Source organism: Esox lucius, chromosome 10, assembly GCF_011004845.1.
Source record: "Esox lucius isolate fEsoLuc1 chromosome 10, fEsoLuc1.pri, whole genome shotgun sequence".
In the NCBI taxonomy this organism is placed as follows: Eukaryota; Metazoa; Chordata; class Actinopteri; order Esociformes; family Esocidae; genus Esox; species Esox lucius.
The window spans coordinates 21057600-21071923 of record NC_047578.1 but is presented as its reverse complement, the minus strand read 5'-3'; the positions used below and the strand labels follow the sequence as shown (position 1 = coordinate 21071923).

At 41.0% G+C, this 14324-nt stretch overlaps 1 protein-coding gene across 1 annotated transcript; it reads right to left on the bottom strand.

The window, feature by feature from the left end:
- Nucleotides 1-858: 858 nt before the first annotated feature.
- On the bottom strand, nucleotides 859-13468 carry si:ch211-264f5.6 (carcinoembryonic antigen-related cell adhesion molecule 5). Its single transcript, XM_010903273.2, has 9 exons — nucleotides 13364-13468; nucleotides 12780-13115; nucleotides 11825-12103; nucleotides 11294-11560; nucleotides 9322-9600; nucleotides 8798-9052; nucleotides 8469-8595; nucleotides 4447-4487; nucleotides 859-3909 (listed from the first exon to the last, which is right to left on the bottom strand). The coding sequence occupies exons 1-8, from the start codon at nucleotides 13410-13412 to the stop codon at nucleotides 4469-4471; spliced, it is 1611 nt and encodes a 536-aa protein (XP_010901575.2). The 5' UTR covers nucleotides 13413-13468; the 3' UTR covers nucleotides 859-3909; nucleotides 4447-4468.
- Nucleotides 13469-14324: the final 856 nt, after the last annotated feature.

The window sequence follows — 14324 nt, the reverse complement described above, 5'->3', positions numbered from 1 at the left end:
GAGTTAAACAGGTTGGAATTTAATCAAATTAGGATCCTACATCCAAAGGGCTGTAATATAAGGACTTTTCCAAAAAAAGGAATCATGCAAGCTTGATCTTAGTAAAAAAAAAAAAAAAAAGGTTCACAAGAAATACTATGACATTGCATACATCTGGACTTGTACCAGCAGGTTGCTGCCTACCGCGAAAACAACTGGAGCCCCACACTGGCCGATGTAAGAATGATTACAGGGTAGGGAAATAACAGCCCTGATCAGCAGAAAGTTGTGTTTGTTAGTTTCACAGTTGCGATACTAACCCCTCCTCTCATTCAAGTTTGTGTTACAAGAGCTCTGGGCACAGTCCCCCTCAAGTGAGTGAGGCGAGAAAACCAGAAAGTCCTCATTTGTGACTGCGGGCTATCCTATATCACACACTGGGACACACAAACACACACACACAATCTGTCGAGCAGTCTCTTTTATGAAATGTTTCCTGGGCAGGCACACCTTTCTCACACTGTTAAACATGCATTCTGGGATTTTTAACCACTAGAAGTTCAATTGGAGCTGAGAATAGTGTACTGTGTCAAGTGTGTCGGTATGTGTGCCATGTAATCAAAGACGCTTATTTTCAGACTTTGTATTTCATGGCTGACTGCTAAAGCGACTGTAAATGGTCATCAGAAACTCAAATGAACAAATGATTAACAGAGAGAGGTAGCCTGCGTTTAACACGACAAAAACTAACATGTTGACAGTCGATTTACTCATGAATTAGACAAACTCTTGCTTCAAACCTTAGCTCAGAGTCTTGTCCAGCATGCCAAACGCTTTGTGCTCAAGAAACGAAATGCGACAACAATAATGTCTCTTAGATGGGTTCAGGTGACAGATTTAATCAAGAGATTTTTAATATAAATGTACACTTCTATTTTATTGGGTTTTCATTTACATTCAAGTACAGTGTTATACACAGTTGCGCCTATTTAACACCAACCCAACCAGACCAACAGGAGGGGGAAAAAAATACACACCCCATTGATGACTCAAGGCAAACTTGACTGACAGGTCGTTACTAAGAGACTGCTGCACCTTTTCAGTATTTGTCCAACCCCCTCTCCCAATAAAACTTGACAGTAGACAGGTTTGCTCATTTCATAGGAACGTGTTTGCAACTTTTGATCGTTGAAAGTGATAAACAGACGGGGATGGCAGGTTTGGTTTTCCAGCTTCTGCTCTGTATGTTTGTCATTAGAGCATCATTATAGGATTATCCGATTCTTAGTATTGGAGTGTAACTGTTAGGTGTCGGTTACTAAGTTCAGACAGGTGAAGACAGAACCGGGGGAGGCGCTTAGAATCTACAGGCAAAACCCACAAGCCAGAGATGTCAGAGACTGACAGACGAGTGGATCAAATGAAATTATGGTTTTGAATCCAGTCCATTAGAATAAAATGTAGAGGGATTGTTAGCTCAGGCATGCCCTCCCACCTCTAAAACATATGGCATGGCCTTACCCCGAGCAGACGTCATGACAATTCATTCAAACCCCACCGCACTGATTCACTGTCTGTGTTTTATTACAGTTGATATTTACATAGTTCTTATCTCTCTTTCTTTGACATATGTGAGGGAACAGGGAGATGGGAGAGGACAGCACCACGGCATACACAAACATACCAACCGAAGCTAGACTGAAACACCTGTGGCTATTGGACTAGTGGAGACGCAACACAGGATTTCAAAAATTAACCGTCGCTCCGCCTTTATGTTCTGTCGTTCTAAAGAAAGAGAAAGAGAGCAAGACAGAGAGAGCGAGACACAGGGAGAGCGAGACACAGAGAGAGCGAGACACAGAGAGAGCGAGAGAGAGAGAGTTACAGAGACTGCGGTTGGCTTTGTAAGACACTTGGAAAGTTTGGAAAATAAAAAGACGAAAGCAGAGGCTGCAAAAGAATAAATAATATAAAAACAAACATCTCAGAGGCACGTCATTGTCCACAAAATAAGAAATTATGAATGAATGTTGGTTAGTCGTTAAAGAATAATAAGCTCTTCTGTAAACAACATGAAAACATTTGTGACATTTTAAATTAGATAAAGCAAGAAACCCCAAATTGATGACAGAATGTACTGATTCAAAATACTTTGTCCAGTACAATATACAGTACATGCACACAAACAATATGTCTGTGTATTATTTACAAAGGATCCAGGTTTATTGATGTATCATATTTCACCTGTGCTGGTTAATACCTTTAATAAAAATGATCAAATCCACAAAAACACATTGTTCAGGCAAACAATCTACCTTTTTCCCAAGTGAATCCACTGGGTAATTTAGGGCTCAATCCCAATTAAGTTGCATTGCAGTATTTACATTGTACTTTTTACAATGGTCAAATTAACTACAGTCAGTATAACAACTTGTATGTTTAGGGGATGGGGGTCTTTCTGTTTGAATAGACCAAATGCTAAGTAGGCCAAACACGTTCCAGATCCAGGCCTAAATCTATAGAATTCTTAACAAAGACCTCAATCCCAGAGTACTGTGTTCTCAATGAAGGTGTAACTTGGTATCCCACAGTTGTTTGCGCTTTCTAACTACTCATTGTTTTACAACAATAAGTAATTTCATAGATTTAAAAACACACAATTATCTCAATGTATTCATTGAGAGTTTCTTTAAATACCAGTGACAAAAGGCAAGATCATTGTTCTCTAAACTAAGCTGATGAACAGAATTTTGTAACATGTTGCAGGAATAACATAAAATGGCACGTGTAACATAAAATGGCACCTGTCAATCAATGCTTCTAAACAGTTACACTCAGAAAAAAGGGTCTGTTTAGAACCAACAATATTTTCATTAGCTGTCCCTGTGGGAGAATAAGTCATTAATAAGTAATCTGGGTTCCAGGTACAACCTTTTGGGTTCTATAAAAGTTATTTCTAAACCCCACCCCAAAATGGTTCTTCTAAGGTTTCCCCCACAGGAACAACTGACAAACCCTTTCAAACCCTTTTTTATAAGTGTGCATTTAGTATTTTTTGGTAGGAACTTTAAAAGCAAAAAATAAAACCACCATAATATCAATTCCCACTACTGAATACAGCAAATAACATAACTCAGTAGTATCACCCTTTAGCACACATACTTTCCCTCCAAAACTGAAGAATGTCTTTGCCAGAAAAAGTTCCTGTCTTTTTCCTCTCCCCCAAACATTTGCTGCATGTTGGATCTTGTCATTGGTGTCTTGACGAGTAACAAAAAGAAAGAAACCATTCCTTGGGATCAAGCAGGGACCCGATGTTGGATTTACAAACATGCGTCCCATCAATTTCAGGTTATTTTTTGCCAATTCGCCTTGATCAAACCTTACGGCCCTCCATATTGCTTGTTTTGTACCACCAAAATCCTTCTTCAGTTTGGCAAAATCGAAAGGATCCCTTGTGACAGTCAGTGCATCATCGTCATCATCATCACTCAGTGCGATGATGTGTTACATTTCCCTAAGAATGTGAGGCGAAATTCATGACATTCCTCTGTTTCGCAAAAGATGAAGTGTTTGAAGTTGTTTAACCTTAGCCAATGGGACAAACGGAGGGAAGGGCAGGTGTGTTTAATCCATGCAGACAGATGTTAGATGGCAGAGATAGGTGGCAGCTCTCTGGTCCAATCCAAGCCCCCCTGAACCATTGTCCTGGACACACACTGGCTTCTTCAAAGGAGACGAGATCCTCTGAAGTGTGACGTTGTTTAAAGGAGGGGTCATGTTGTTGTGACCCCTGAAGTTGTGTGGGCTTTGTGATGAAAAGTTTGTACGGCTGAACCGACCTAGGGGAGGATTCTACCTGAGTGATCTTCCCGAGAGCTGAGATGATCTTGAGGGGAATAAGTGGCTGACTCTTCGGGCTGATAGTTCCTGTGGGGAAGAAGAAAGTCCCATTACTCACATAAGTCAACACTAACAGCTACTTAAAAACACTTGCCTTAAAATACCTTTTCTCTAAAGCTAAAATACTTTTTTTATTATCGTCCCTAATCTGAAAGTATTTCACCTTAGGTGAACATTGGTAATAGTCACTGGCTTTTTATTTTGACCTACGTCCCCACCCACAAAATGCTGATTGGCCCAAGGCTAACCAGGGCTTTTGCCTTGGTCATTCAGATGAAAGGATACAATGCTGTACTGTAGCAAAGACAGCCTCAGATTTTGTGCTAGACCTGGTGCCCACGCCCTATGTATAAATTCAACATTGTTATCAAATAGGTATGATTAGGAGTGGTAGCACAGAACAGCAGATATAACCTGAAACGCAATGTGAAAAAAAATGACATCAACAAGGCTGTATTTGTTCCAGGCCGTGGAGACAGCCTTGATAACTGCTTTTACAACAGATGATAACGTGAAGGGAACCCAACGATGTTAAGGACATACAGAGTTATCAAAGAGTCTTACCAGATTCCCTCCTGCCACCCTTCTAGTATGGCGACTCGATCCTGAAACAGAATGTAAAAGGACAAAGATGCAATTAGTAAAAGAACCAAGTTGCAATCTATGGCAGACAATGTTAAAAAAAAACATTTCAAAACACATTACAGATCCCAGGTATGAGACCAAGAAAAGTGATAATATATAAATGATACGTTTCAGTTTAAAACATTCAGTTATACACCGAGAAAGGCAAGAGATCCATTCAGGAAGTGTGGTGAAACTAGTTGTGAAAACATTATCAGTCCCCCTCATTATCCATCCCTGTTTTCCCTTGGCTTTTAAACTCATTCAGACAGACAAGCAGCAGCAATTTCATGCCCTTTCGCAGTTCTTTCCAAGTGAAAAGGGCAGACAACTGGAACTCGTCTTTTTCTTACCCAACCCTGTACGTGCCCCAGACAGCCAACAAGATACAGTCATGTGATCAGAGGTGATAGTTGCCAATTTGCCTGTCGGACAATACAGGTACACACGTAAAGCGGCAGCTGTCTCAATATTGCCTTATAAATGCAGAAGCAAAAAGGACTTAGTCTTTTTCCATGCAAGGAAGGCCAACCCTTTTGAAGGGATTTAAAGAAACAAGACACCTCAATTGTTGCTGGGATTACAATCAGTGATATTGTCTCATGCAGTCCTGATAACTTAGAAATCTTGAGTGACTTGATTTTAGGTAATATTTCCACAAAACAGCCAATACAGAGCAAGCGGTTATTATTTCTAACATATTTCAGAAGTATTGTGTCTCCACATAAATTGGATGGAATGGCCATTGTTGATGAGGAAACTCCAAGGGCTTAACAAACATGGGGCCATGGGGTTAGCCACTGTATGCTTCTCAGTGCTGGAATCTCCCCTCAGAAAGCCTCTAAACCCTTTACCTAGATGTGTGCCTGTGATAAGAGCTTGGGACACAACAATGGGGACACAAACAAGCAAGACAATGACATATCAATAGCCCCAATGTAAACAACCAGTATTTGGCAGATTGCACTTTGATCCTGCAGGCGTGCCCGTGAACCGGCACTGTCGCCTAATGACAACGTCTGCATAAAGACGGGTAGGTCCCTAAAGAATGGCCCTCGGGACACACTCTGTGGAGGGAACAATAGGGTCGGGGACAGTGGACAAAGGGAACTGAGTGGAAAAGAGAAATGTAGAGAAAGATTGTTAAGAAAGGGTGAAAGACAGTGGAGGCTAAAAGATAAGGGGGATGGACAGAGACAGACAGACAGAGAAAGAGAGAGATGGGCCTGTGCAGACACGAAAGTGACATTCCAGCCATATTCTCAGAGGTTCTCCCTACAACTAGTGACTTCCGTTGAAGTCTGACTATTCAGAGTGAATGTGATACGGATTTGAAATAGCACCTACTGCTAATTGTTCCTTTGACTCCATGTCTGCGCACCTCTCCACTCCGTCAGAGGTAAAGATAGGAGCTTAGGTTGGGCTAGAAGGGTCCTTTCCACAGCTTGGGGGCACCACAACCCGACAGCTTGTTATCTTACACAATAGTTGGGTTATTTTTAGAACCTGATAGATGAGTTAAGGCTGTTTCTATCAAGTTGGGTACTCAGAGAGTCTGGTATGTGTCAATGCCTCTTTCCAGACACATGTGTTAGTAGAATCCAACATAATATACACTGGCTTCGTCAATTGGCTCTGTATCACTATTTATACGACAAGTGTTCCATATGTTTGTGTATTCAGGATTGTATTAACTTTTAAGGATGAAATTAACACTCTCAATGTTGTTTAACCAGCCACAAACCGAAGTAATACCCAGCATTATCACATCCACATCATGGAATTATATTTTTGTATTATTTGTTTTAATTTGTTTATCTTTGTATGTCAGTTAATTGACTGACTTAGCAGGTTATAAATCCATTCTGTTACTTCGACTTTTTGTACACATTACATGGTTTTGCTTGTATAATCTGCTCTCTCCCCCAACACAGAAGTTATTCTAAGTTATTCTGAATTGAGGTTGAGAATGAATAAAAGTGCCACATGTTCAATAAGCCCAATCTGGCTGGATTCCTAATGGATTATATAGCCACTGGACAAGTGAAAAATGCAACACTAACAGTGCTGATTTAACACTGTCGAATTTGATGTATATAGATAAATAAAATATTATCATTTAACCAGTCTTTGATAAATAAAAATCACCTCACTTCATAGAGTTAAAATAACCCACAACCAAGTCTGCATTACTGATAAGGGCATTTTTCAAACCACTCATTTTTAGTGAGTCTAGTGATTCATAGAGCAGCAAGAAAAGGCAAAACCCGTCATCAACTTGGAGTCCTCCCCTCCTGAGTGTGAGGCTCGAGGAACTGTTGGAATGTGGTCCAACTGTGTTTTTAATCTAGGCTGACAAGGCCAGGCAGAATAAGCAAGATACATACACGCACATCTTTGGCAATGGTTTATCTGTGATGCATACGAGTAATCTACTGTACACAGGATGTCATGGCATTGATCCGGACAAAATCGACAGTATCATAATCATTGGAGATTAAATCTGTCTTGGATACTTTGTAGACTGTTGATGTTTGTAAAAGAATGGTTAAAAGGAAGGAAAAGAATAGCGAAAAAATACTATCAAGTTGGAAAAGATCTGCTCACTGTTTACCAGTAACCTACACTGTATCTAACTGTGCTGCTGTGCATGCGATGGCCAGTCTCTTATCACACTAATCATGAAACAGTATCTGTGGTCTGGGATTTGAACCCGCCAGTCCCTCTCACAATGAAATAGACCTGCAGTAACGTTTCAACCCAGTTGGGCACGCAGGGGGGTCAAAACCTGACCAGCTGGGACTCTGAGTTTTAACAGCACACTGCATTCCCCTTGTTCTCAAGCTGTCAACAAGTGAATTTAAGCAAAACATTTTCATCTTTCCCTTAGCTTGTCAGCGCTCTGCTAGGAGGTCTGAACAGAGCAAATGATTAAAAAGGCTGGTAGCTATCAGGCATAAGTGTTTGGGGTTTCATCATTCCCTTTGACTTAATTTCTCTTCATTTTTATATCTTTACACAGCCTTAGGTTCTTAATTTTGTATTGCTACAAACAGTAGCATTTAATACACCTTTTCCACCTCTACCAATGTAAAAACTGTTTCAAGGACATTATCTGCAGGCAAGCTCTGGAAATCTGCCAGGTAAATGTAAAAAAATAAACAAGCAATTCAAACAGGTCCACATAAAACTAAACCCTTTTTTCCATTAACAACCTTACAAGATTTGCTGGCTGAGGAATTCAAACTGAATTATTTTGTCCATGGTGACAGACATCTTCCTGTCAAAGACCTGCAGGAGTTTAAATGCCATTAGGGAACAATAGCCTCAAACATCCACTTTGAGTTTGTCACATGATGACAGATGTGGAGCAGGGAGCTCTCCAGGTACGCTTGACCTGCCGTGACCTCTATTAACGTCACATGACTTTTCTGTCCACACTGCCTGACAACACTTTTATTGGACGAGGTGGGGAATGTGTACTACAACGAGCTAGAATTCCAATGAGCAACAGTGTTTTTCTGGTTGGTTTAGAACACCCATGATTCCAAAGTTGTTGTTTCGATTTATTTATTTGGTCAAACATTGCATATCAGACCATGCCTGCCTCATCTAAACTGTTCATTACCAGTTTTAAGATATCCAGAATCCACTGTCAATTAACCTGAAATGAAGCTTGGTCTTCCATACGGAACCCAACCACAAATCTTATAAAATCATGCTCTTTGTTTATTGTAAATGGAAGCATCCAGGAACATACCCAGACCATTTAGCAAAAAACATGGCTTTGGTAGTGCAGAGAGTTTGAATGCTTTGAAAAGATGAGATACTTGTAACAATGGTTCGACAACAGTAAGTTCCAGAATGCCAAAGAATATAGAGGAATAAAGAGATGCTAGCCCAGGAAGCCCATGGAAAAGCACAACGGACCACGTGGAAAGTAAAAAAAACAGAGTACTCACGGTTTTTTCTGGCGCATGTACATGACCACAGCGACGATGAGCACCAGGGCGATGACAACACCGATGATGATGCCAGCGACCTGCCCGCCTGTTAGACCTTCCGGTTCATCCGTTGGTTCTCCCAACTCTGCATGATCACAAGAAGTATCAAGCATTCAGCATCTTCACCGGAACATCTCTAAAAACCGCAAGAGCTTTATCAAAGCTAAACGTGTAAAATGACTATTCATTTGGTAAAAATCCCAATGTCTGCTGGTGTGTGAAGATTTCCTAAGAACCACGAAAAAGCAGCCAAACGGTACACCGTTGTAAACTCTCCCCAATCTCACTTTTGACAGACAGCATGTGGTCAACGCTAATGGTCTTTCCGGTGACGGCGTTGCTGGCTACGCAGGTGTAGATCCCGGTGTTCTGGAACGTGGCAGCGGTGATGGTGTTCTCGGCTGCCACCACGGCGATCTGCGTCCCGTTGAATTTCCAGGCGTAGGCGGCAGGCGGGTGGGAAAGTGAGTGACACTTCAGCGTGATGGAGTCTTGCTCATGAATGGCATGCTTCCCCTCCACCACCACTTCCTCAGGGCCGACTGAGACACGGGACAGGAGAATGTTAGGGTTTCTCTTCGTCAGCTGTAGACTTTTTCCATTCACCCAGATTTGTAGCATGCACGTTACCGACCGAAGCATACAGACAGTTTATTGTGGATTTGGTTAAAACAACGTAATTATGTTCTTTACTGTAAGATAACTGATAGGATAACAACAGAAAATGTCATTTGTTCAATCCTGACGGAGATGGTCTTTGACACTTGTTAATTAATGGTACAGAGGTTCCTGATTCATATGTTCTACTCACAGGAAATATTCATCCTGAAGATGACAGAATCTGAGCTTATAGCATTGGACAGCATGCACTTGTATGTCCCACTGTCCCCCTTCTGCAGTGGATTGATTATGACAGAGCTCTTGTCTGGCGAGAACACGACCCTGGAGCTAGGATTCAGCGGCACGTCATCCTTCAGCCACAGTGTGGTGTCGGCGATCCCGACAGCTGCACGGCAGGTCAGGTTGCCCGTGCTGTTACCTGCGATGAGTGGTGTAGTGAGGCCTGTGACATTAGTGCCAGATATGGCCGCTACAAAGACAAAGGACAAACAGAGTTAGTGTTTCCACAGATCTGACGATAAGACTCAGAGAGTCAACTTGCTTTCCGTCACAATTACTAGATTTCAGAGTGCTAAAACCCAAAAGTATTTAAAACATACACACCAGTTGGCGCTTCGTGGATTTTTCAAAATTTTTGTTACATGGATTTGACAATGCTCAATAAATAAAAACATTATTCCCTCATTACAACATACATTACATTACATCTAGTTGTCAGAGGCAATGCTTTAATGACATGCAGCATAATATATTTATGTTCTGTTTTATATTGCATAAATGTTTTAAATTTAATTTCCCAAATTCCTTTATTTTCCAGAACATATAGGTTCCTAAAATTAGGAGTTGATAAGCAGGCAATCCGAACCCCCCAAAGAGGACTGGTTGGTAAAACCTTGGATTTTAGGAAACAATAGCAGACATTCGCAAACCAGATGAGTCTCTGAATGACTCTGAAGTACAAAAGAACTGTCAAGCAAGCCAAAAGAACTCTTTGAATTACCAACATTAATACATTGCATTAAACATGCCCGCTGTTATATTAGAACACATGAAGTGGACATCTCTCCTTTGGACAACCATTTAAAACCAATGCCTTGTTAATCTTGATATCTTTTTTGCTGACTACTGAATTTTGGAAAACAAAACCTGGACAACATCTTGTGAGTCAGGAATGTTTTTGGCAGTTAAGTTTCTGGCTTTAAAGTAAACATTTTTGAGGCAAATCCCTATTTCCTCCCCTTGAGTCAATCATTAAAGTTAAACATGCCACATTCCTGAGTCATGCCTGAACAACTGGACTTGAAGTCATCTACGGTTTACCAAGTACAGGGGAACATTTATAGAATAACTAAAATGACTGCTAAATGGGACAACATCACCCACCCATGCCCCAAACTATCTTCCTTCTGAAATAAAACAACAACAACCGACTCAAGGACTCCAGGCATTTTGAAAGACCATCCTCCAACCAAGCAGGTTTTAGTCAGTCACGAAATGGTGGACGGTCTATTTTCAGTTCTACATAGTTTCAGTTGATATAATGACACACTGATGGCATGCACTCTTTGTTTTGGATGGAATGTAACATGTACCTCACAACTATGAGGCAGGGTACAAAATTGTCATTTTACAAGGCCAGTGGGTTGAAAACTAGCATATTAAATAAATGAAATGTCCTTTGTTATGGCTTTTGGGGAACCAAGCCGAAGAACAGGTTTCTGTCTGTCAATTAAAAACTCAATAATGATGAAACAATCGATTTAAGAAAGGGCTGGATGTTCATTTCATGGATTGAATGAAGTGTTTCAATAAATGTGAAAGAAAATCCACTGAATATATACCATTGCATCCACACTAGAAAGTGTTATATAATACCTTCTTTGTAATTAGTACAACAGTTCAAAAAGACCACATATGTCTATGTCTAATGAAATGGAAAGAGATACATCTAAAAAACCATGTTTTCAGAGTATTTTTAGCTCACCTGAATGTTGCAACAGTTTACCTATTGTTTTGTCTATTACAGATAGATGCGGCCTCTCTACTGTATCTACTAGCATACATGCCTGTATATACTTCTGGATTCCATAATCTGACCAGAGCAGCCTTCCTTACCCATGTAGAAAAACAACATTTCCCATAGGCTCTTATCTCCTACTCACCTATCACAGTGATGCTGGCTGTGGTGGATGCCAGGTACCGCAAGGTTTTAGGGTTGTAGGCCATGCAGGAGTAGTTTCCGCTCTGCGCCTCGGCTATGTTGGCCAGCATCAGCACGGGACCGGTCGTTGGGAGGAGGACTCCATTGAGGATCCACATAAGCGTAGCTGGAGGACTGGACTGAGCCGAACAGCTGAATGTGACATTGGAGCCCTTAACCTGAGCACCAGGGCCAGGGTTGACCGTCATGGAAATCAGTTCTGGCCCATCTGTAAACATATTGGAATTGTGTTTCATTTGTGTGGGTGTTTTTTTTTGTATGTAGGCCTACCGATGCAAATGAGCTCATTAGAACCTTTAAGGCAACAATTGGGGCGAGATCAATCTTCGGGGGTCTATGACAAAAGGCGGATCTTATCTGACCTGTATTTAAATGTTCTCTGCATTGTGCTAGCTTGAAACGAACAGCAGATTTAGATCATTTCCAACCACGGCGGTGGAGGCAATACCGGCTGTTAAAACATGACACTTACAGCTCACTGTGAGGTTAAAGGGGGCGCTGATCGCTTGCTCCAAGTTGGAGGCTGTGCAGTAGATGGGTCCAACCAGATCGTTCCTATACACATTGGCCACGGTCAACACTGTGGAGTTTGAAATGGTCACGTGAGTCCCGTCAGCGACCACGGGAGCAGTGCCGTTTATCCATTGGTAGGTGAGGGCAGATCCCAGAGCGGAACAGGTCAGGACCACAGTGCTGTTGAATTCCACAGCCGCGTTCATGTTGGATGTGATGGTCACACCGGACACTGGGTCTGAGTGGGGAAGGAAGAGGCGGGAGAAAGTGAAAATGAGATTATAAGGTGTCACTAATTATGTTAAGTCAGTGCTAAATATCTGGGGTAGAGGTAAGGGAGAGTGGCATTGGTTGGGAGAAGATTAGCAGGAGGGAGGGAAGGTGTCCTTAATAGCTAACCACAGCTTTACTTTTAGCAAAGACTTTCAGATCATGTTGTGAACTGGACAAATGTTCAGATCTAAAGCAATGGTTTCTGGTAATCTGTTCAAAAACACACATCTGAATCAGACAAGAAACTGTAAAATATGGCTTCTTATTGCTTTTACACTGAGCTGTAAACCAGAAAGTCCTGTTTGTTAACAGCACCATGCCAGTGACATCATTCCATCCTATATTGCTAGTAGGATAGAACAGGTTCTTCAAGCAACAGGGCCACACCCTAAGGATTTGGTTCATTTCTCACTCATTTTTGCAAACAGACATAAAACGGTTTCATACGATTACATGTCTATGGCTATTAATATGGATGGGCCTTCCTTTCATCGAGGTGCATGGGAATAAATTGCTAATGAGGGGAAAATGTTTTGTAAATAACATTAATTATTTATTTGTTTCATGCTTCATTTAATTAACGCTCGCATTGTAATACGTTTTACGCACGGGCATTCAACAACTTTTAGGACGCTACTCACCTAGAACAGTGAGCATTATTGAACCTGTACGTGTCACTGCAGTATTCGTGACCATATTCAATGTATACGTCCCGCTATCCTTCGATGTCAATGGTCCGATATTCAGTACCCCATTGGATGTGTTCAGAAACACTCTTCCATCGTAGCCAGGGCCAACGATCACTCCCCCGGGAGCAGAGGTGACAACAGGAGAGTTAGTTTTTTGGTAAACCCAAGATATTGTGAGAAAGTTGCCAATTTCATTGTCCTTAACCGTGGTACTGAACGTGACGTTCTTTCCAAATACTCCGGATATCTGGCCCGATATCAGTGGGGCGTCCTGGCCGTTGCAGCATCCTGAAAACGGGTTGGAATGAAGATGTTCACTTCAACATACAATAAAAATGCTCTAAGTGTGTGATAGACATCAAAACATAAGCAAGAAACTATACATAAACATTGGACTAGTTAAAAACAATTCATAATATATGTTTGCAATGATAGCCATAAAGCGCCTATCTTTAGAAAATAAAAACTAGAAATTTGAAATGCCCCACTCCACTATTACATTTTGGACAATAATTGAATATATTATTTTTTCTTACCAACTGCAGAAAGGAAAAGGAAAATAAATCTGAAATTAAACAAATCCATCCCGGACGTCTGGAACACTTGTGACTGAGAATGATACGTGCTAGACTACCTGTTGCTTTTACTAACTGAATGAGCGAGTAGGCTGCACACCCTTGGGACACACCCAATTTAGGTGTCACGGGAAACATTAATACCGCCTCTTTCAAATGGTTTCTATTAAGGATTTATGTCGTTTTCATTCACATACCAGTGTGTATCTATAATCTAATGCTTCTTTTTCTGATAATTTCGCAATTTAACCATTAACAAAATTTAAACATTTGTATATATTATTATGTTTCTTGAAAAGAAGCCAATAACGTGCTCATCTAAAATAACTGAAATTGTGTACAAATGTGCTGGTGCTGACACCCAGTGGAATACAGTAGCTAGACCAGGGCTCTGGAGTGATGTCTGGAGATTAGGGCTACCACATTAACAGTGGCGTTTTTATATGTAAAAAATTGGTGGGGCACAAACCATTTCAAAATATAGGATATATACCAGTAAAACTCCCTGTTGCTACTGATGTGTTTATTTAACACATCAACAAACAGCATGGCTCCACAAAATACTTATTTTGACAGCAGCTGGCTTCTACCAGGTGTTGTAGTACACATACTGGAGAAAGAGAGATCTTTTGTAATTGCGCTCCTTCTCTCTCACACACATGTAAAATTACCACTGTCTTATTTACAAACCTAAATTAGGAATGCAACCAAGCTCAGAACCAATGTGCCTACAGGGCCATACGCGAACAGCAATGAGCTCAATACCACTGAAGGCCACAACGAAGAGGAAAGACAACTTTTTAGGGATACAGATCCATTCTAAGACAACAATCTTAATAGATAAGCATGGACACACTGACACTCGTCACCATCTATATCAATCGATCCAGCACAAAAATATGACCAATGCATGGACCAGCAC

Excerpts from the sequence above, each read along its gene's own strand:
- si:ch211-264f5.6 (XM_010903273.2), bottom strand. The coding sequence starts at position 13,412 with ATGGATTTGTTTAATTTCAGATTTATTTTCCTTTTCCTTTCTGCAGTT. Across the intron at positions 11,561-11,824 it reads CTTTAACCTCACAGTGAGCT|ATGGGCCAGAACTGATTTCC; the intron begins GTAAGTGTCATG and ends ATATGTTTACAG. Across the intron at positions 9,053-9,321 it reads CTTCAGGATGAATATTTCCT|TCGGCCCTGAGGAAGTGGTG; the intron begins GTGAGTAGAACA and ends CCCGTGTCTCAG.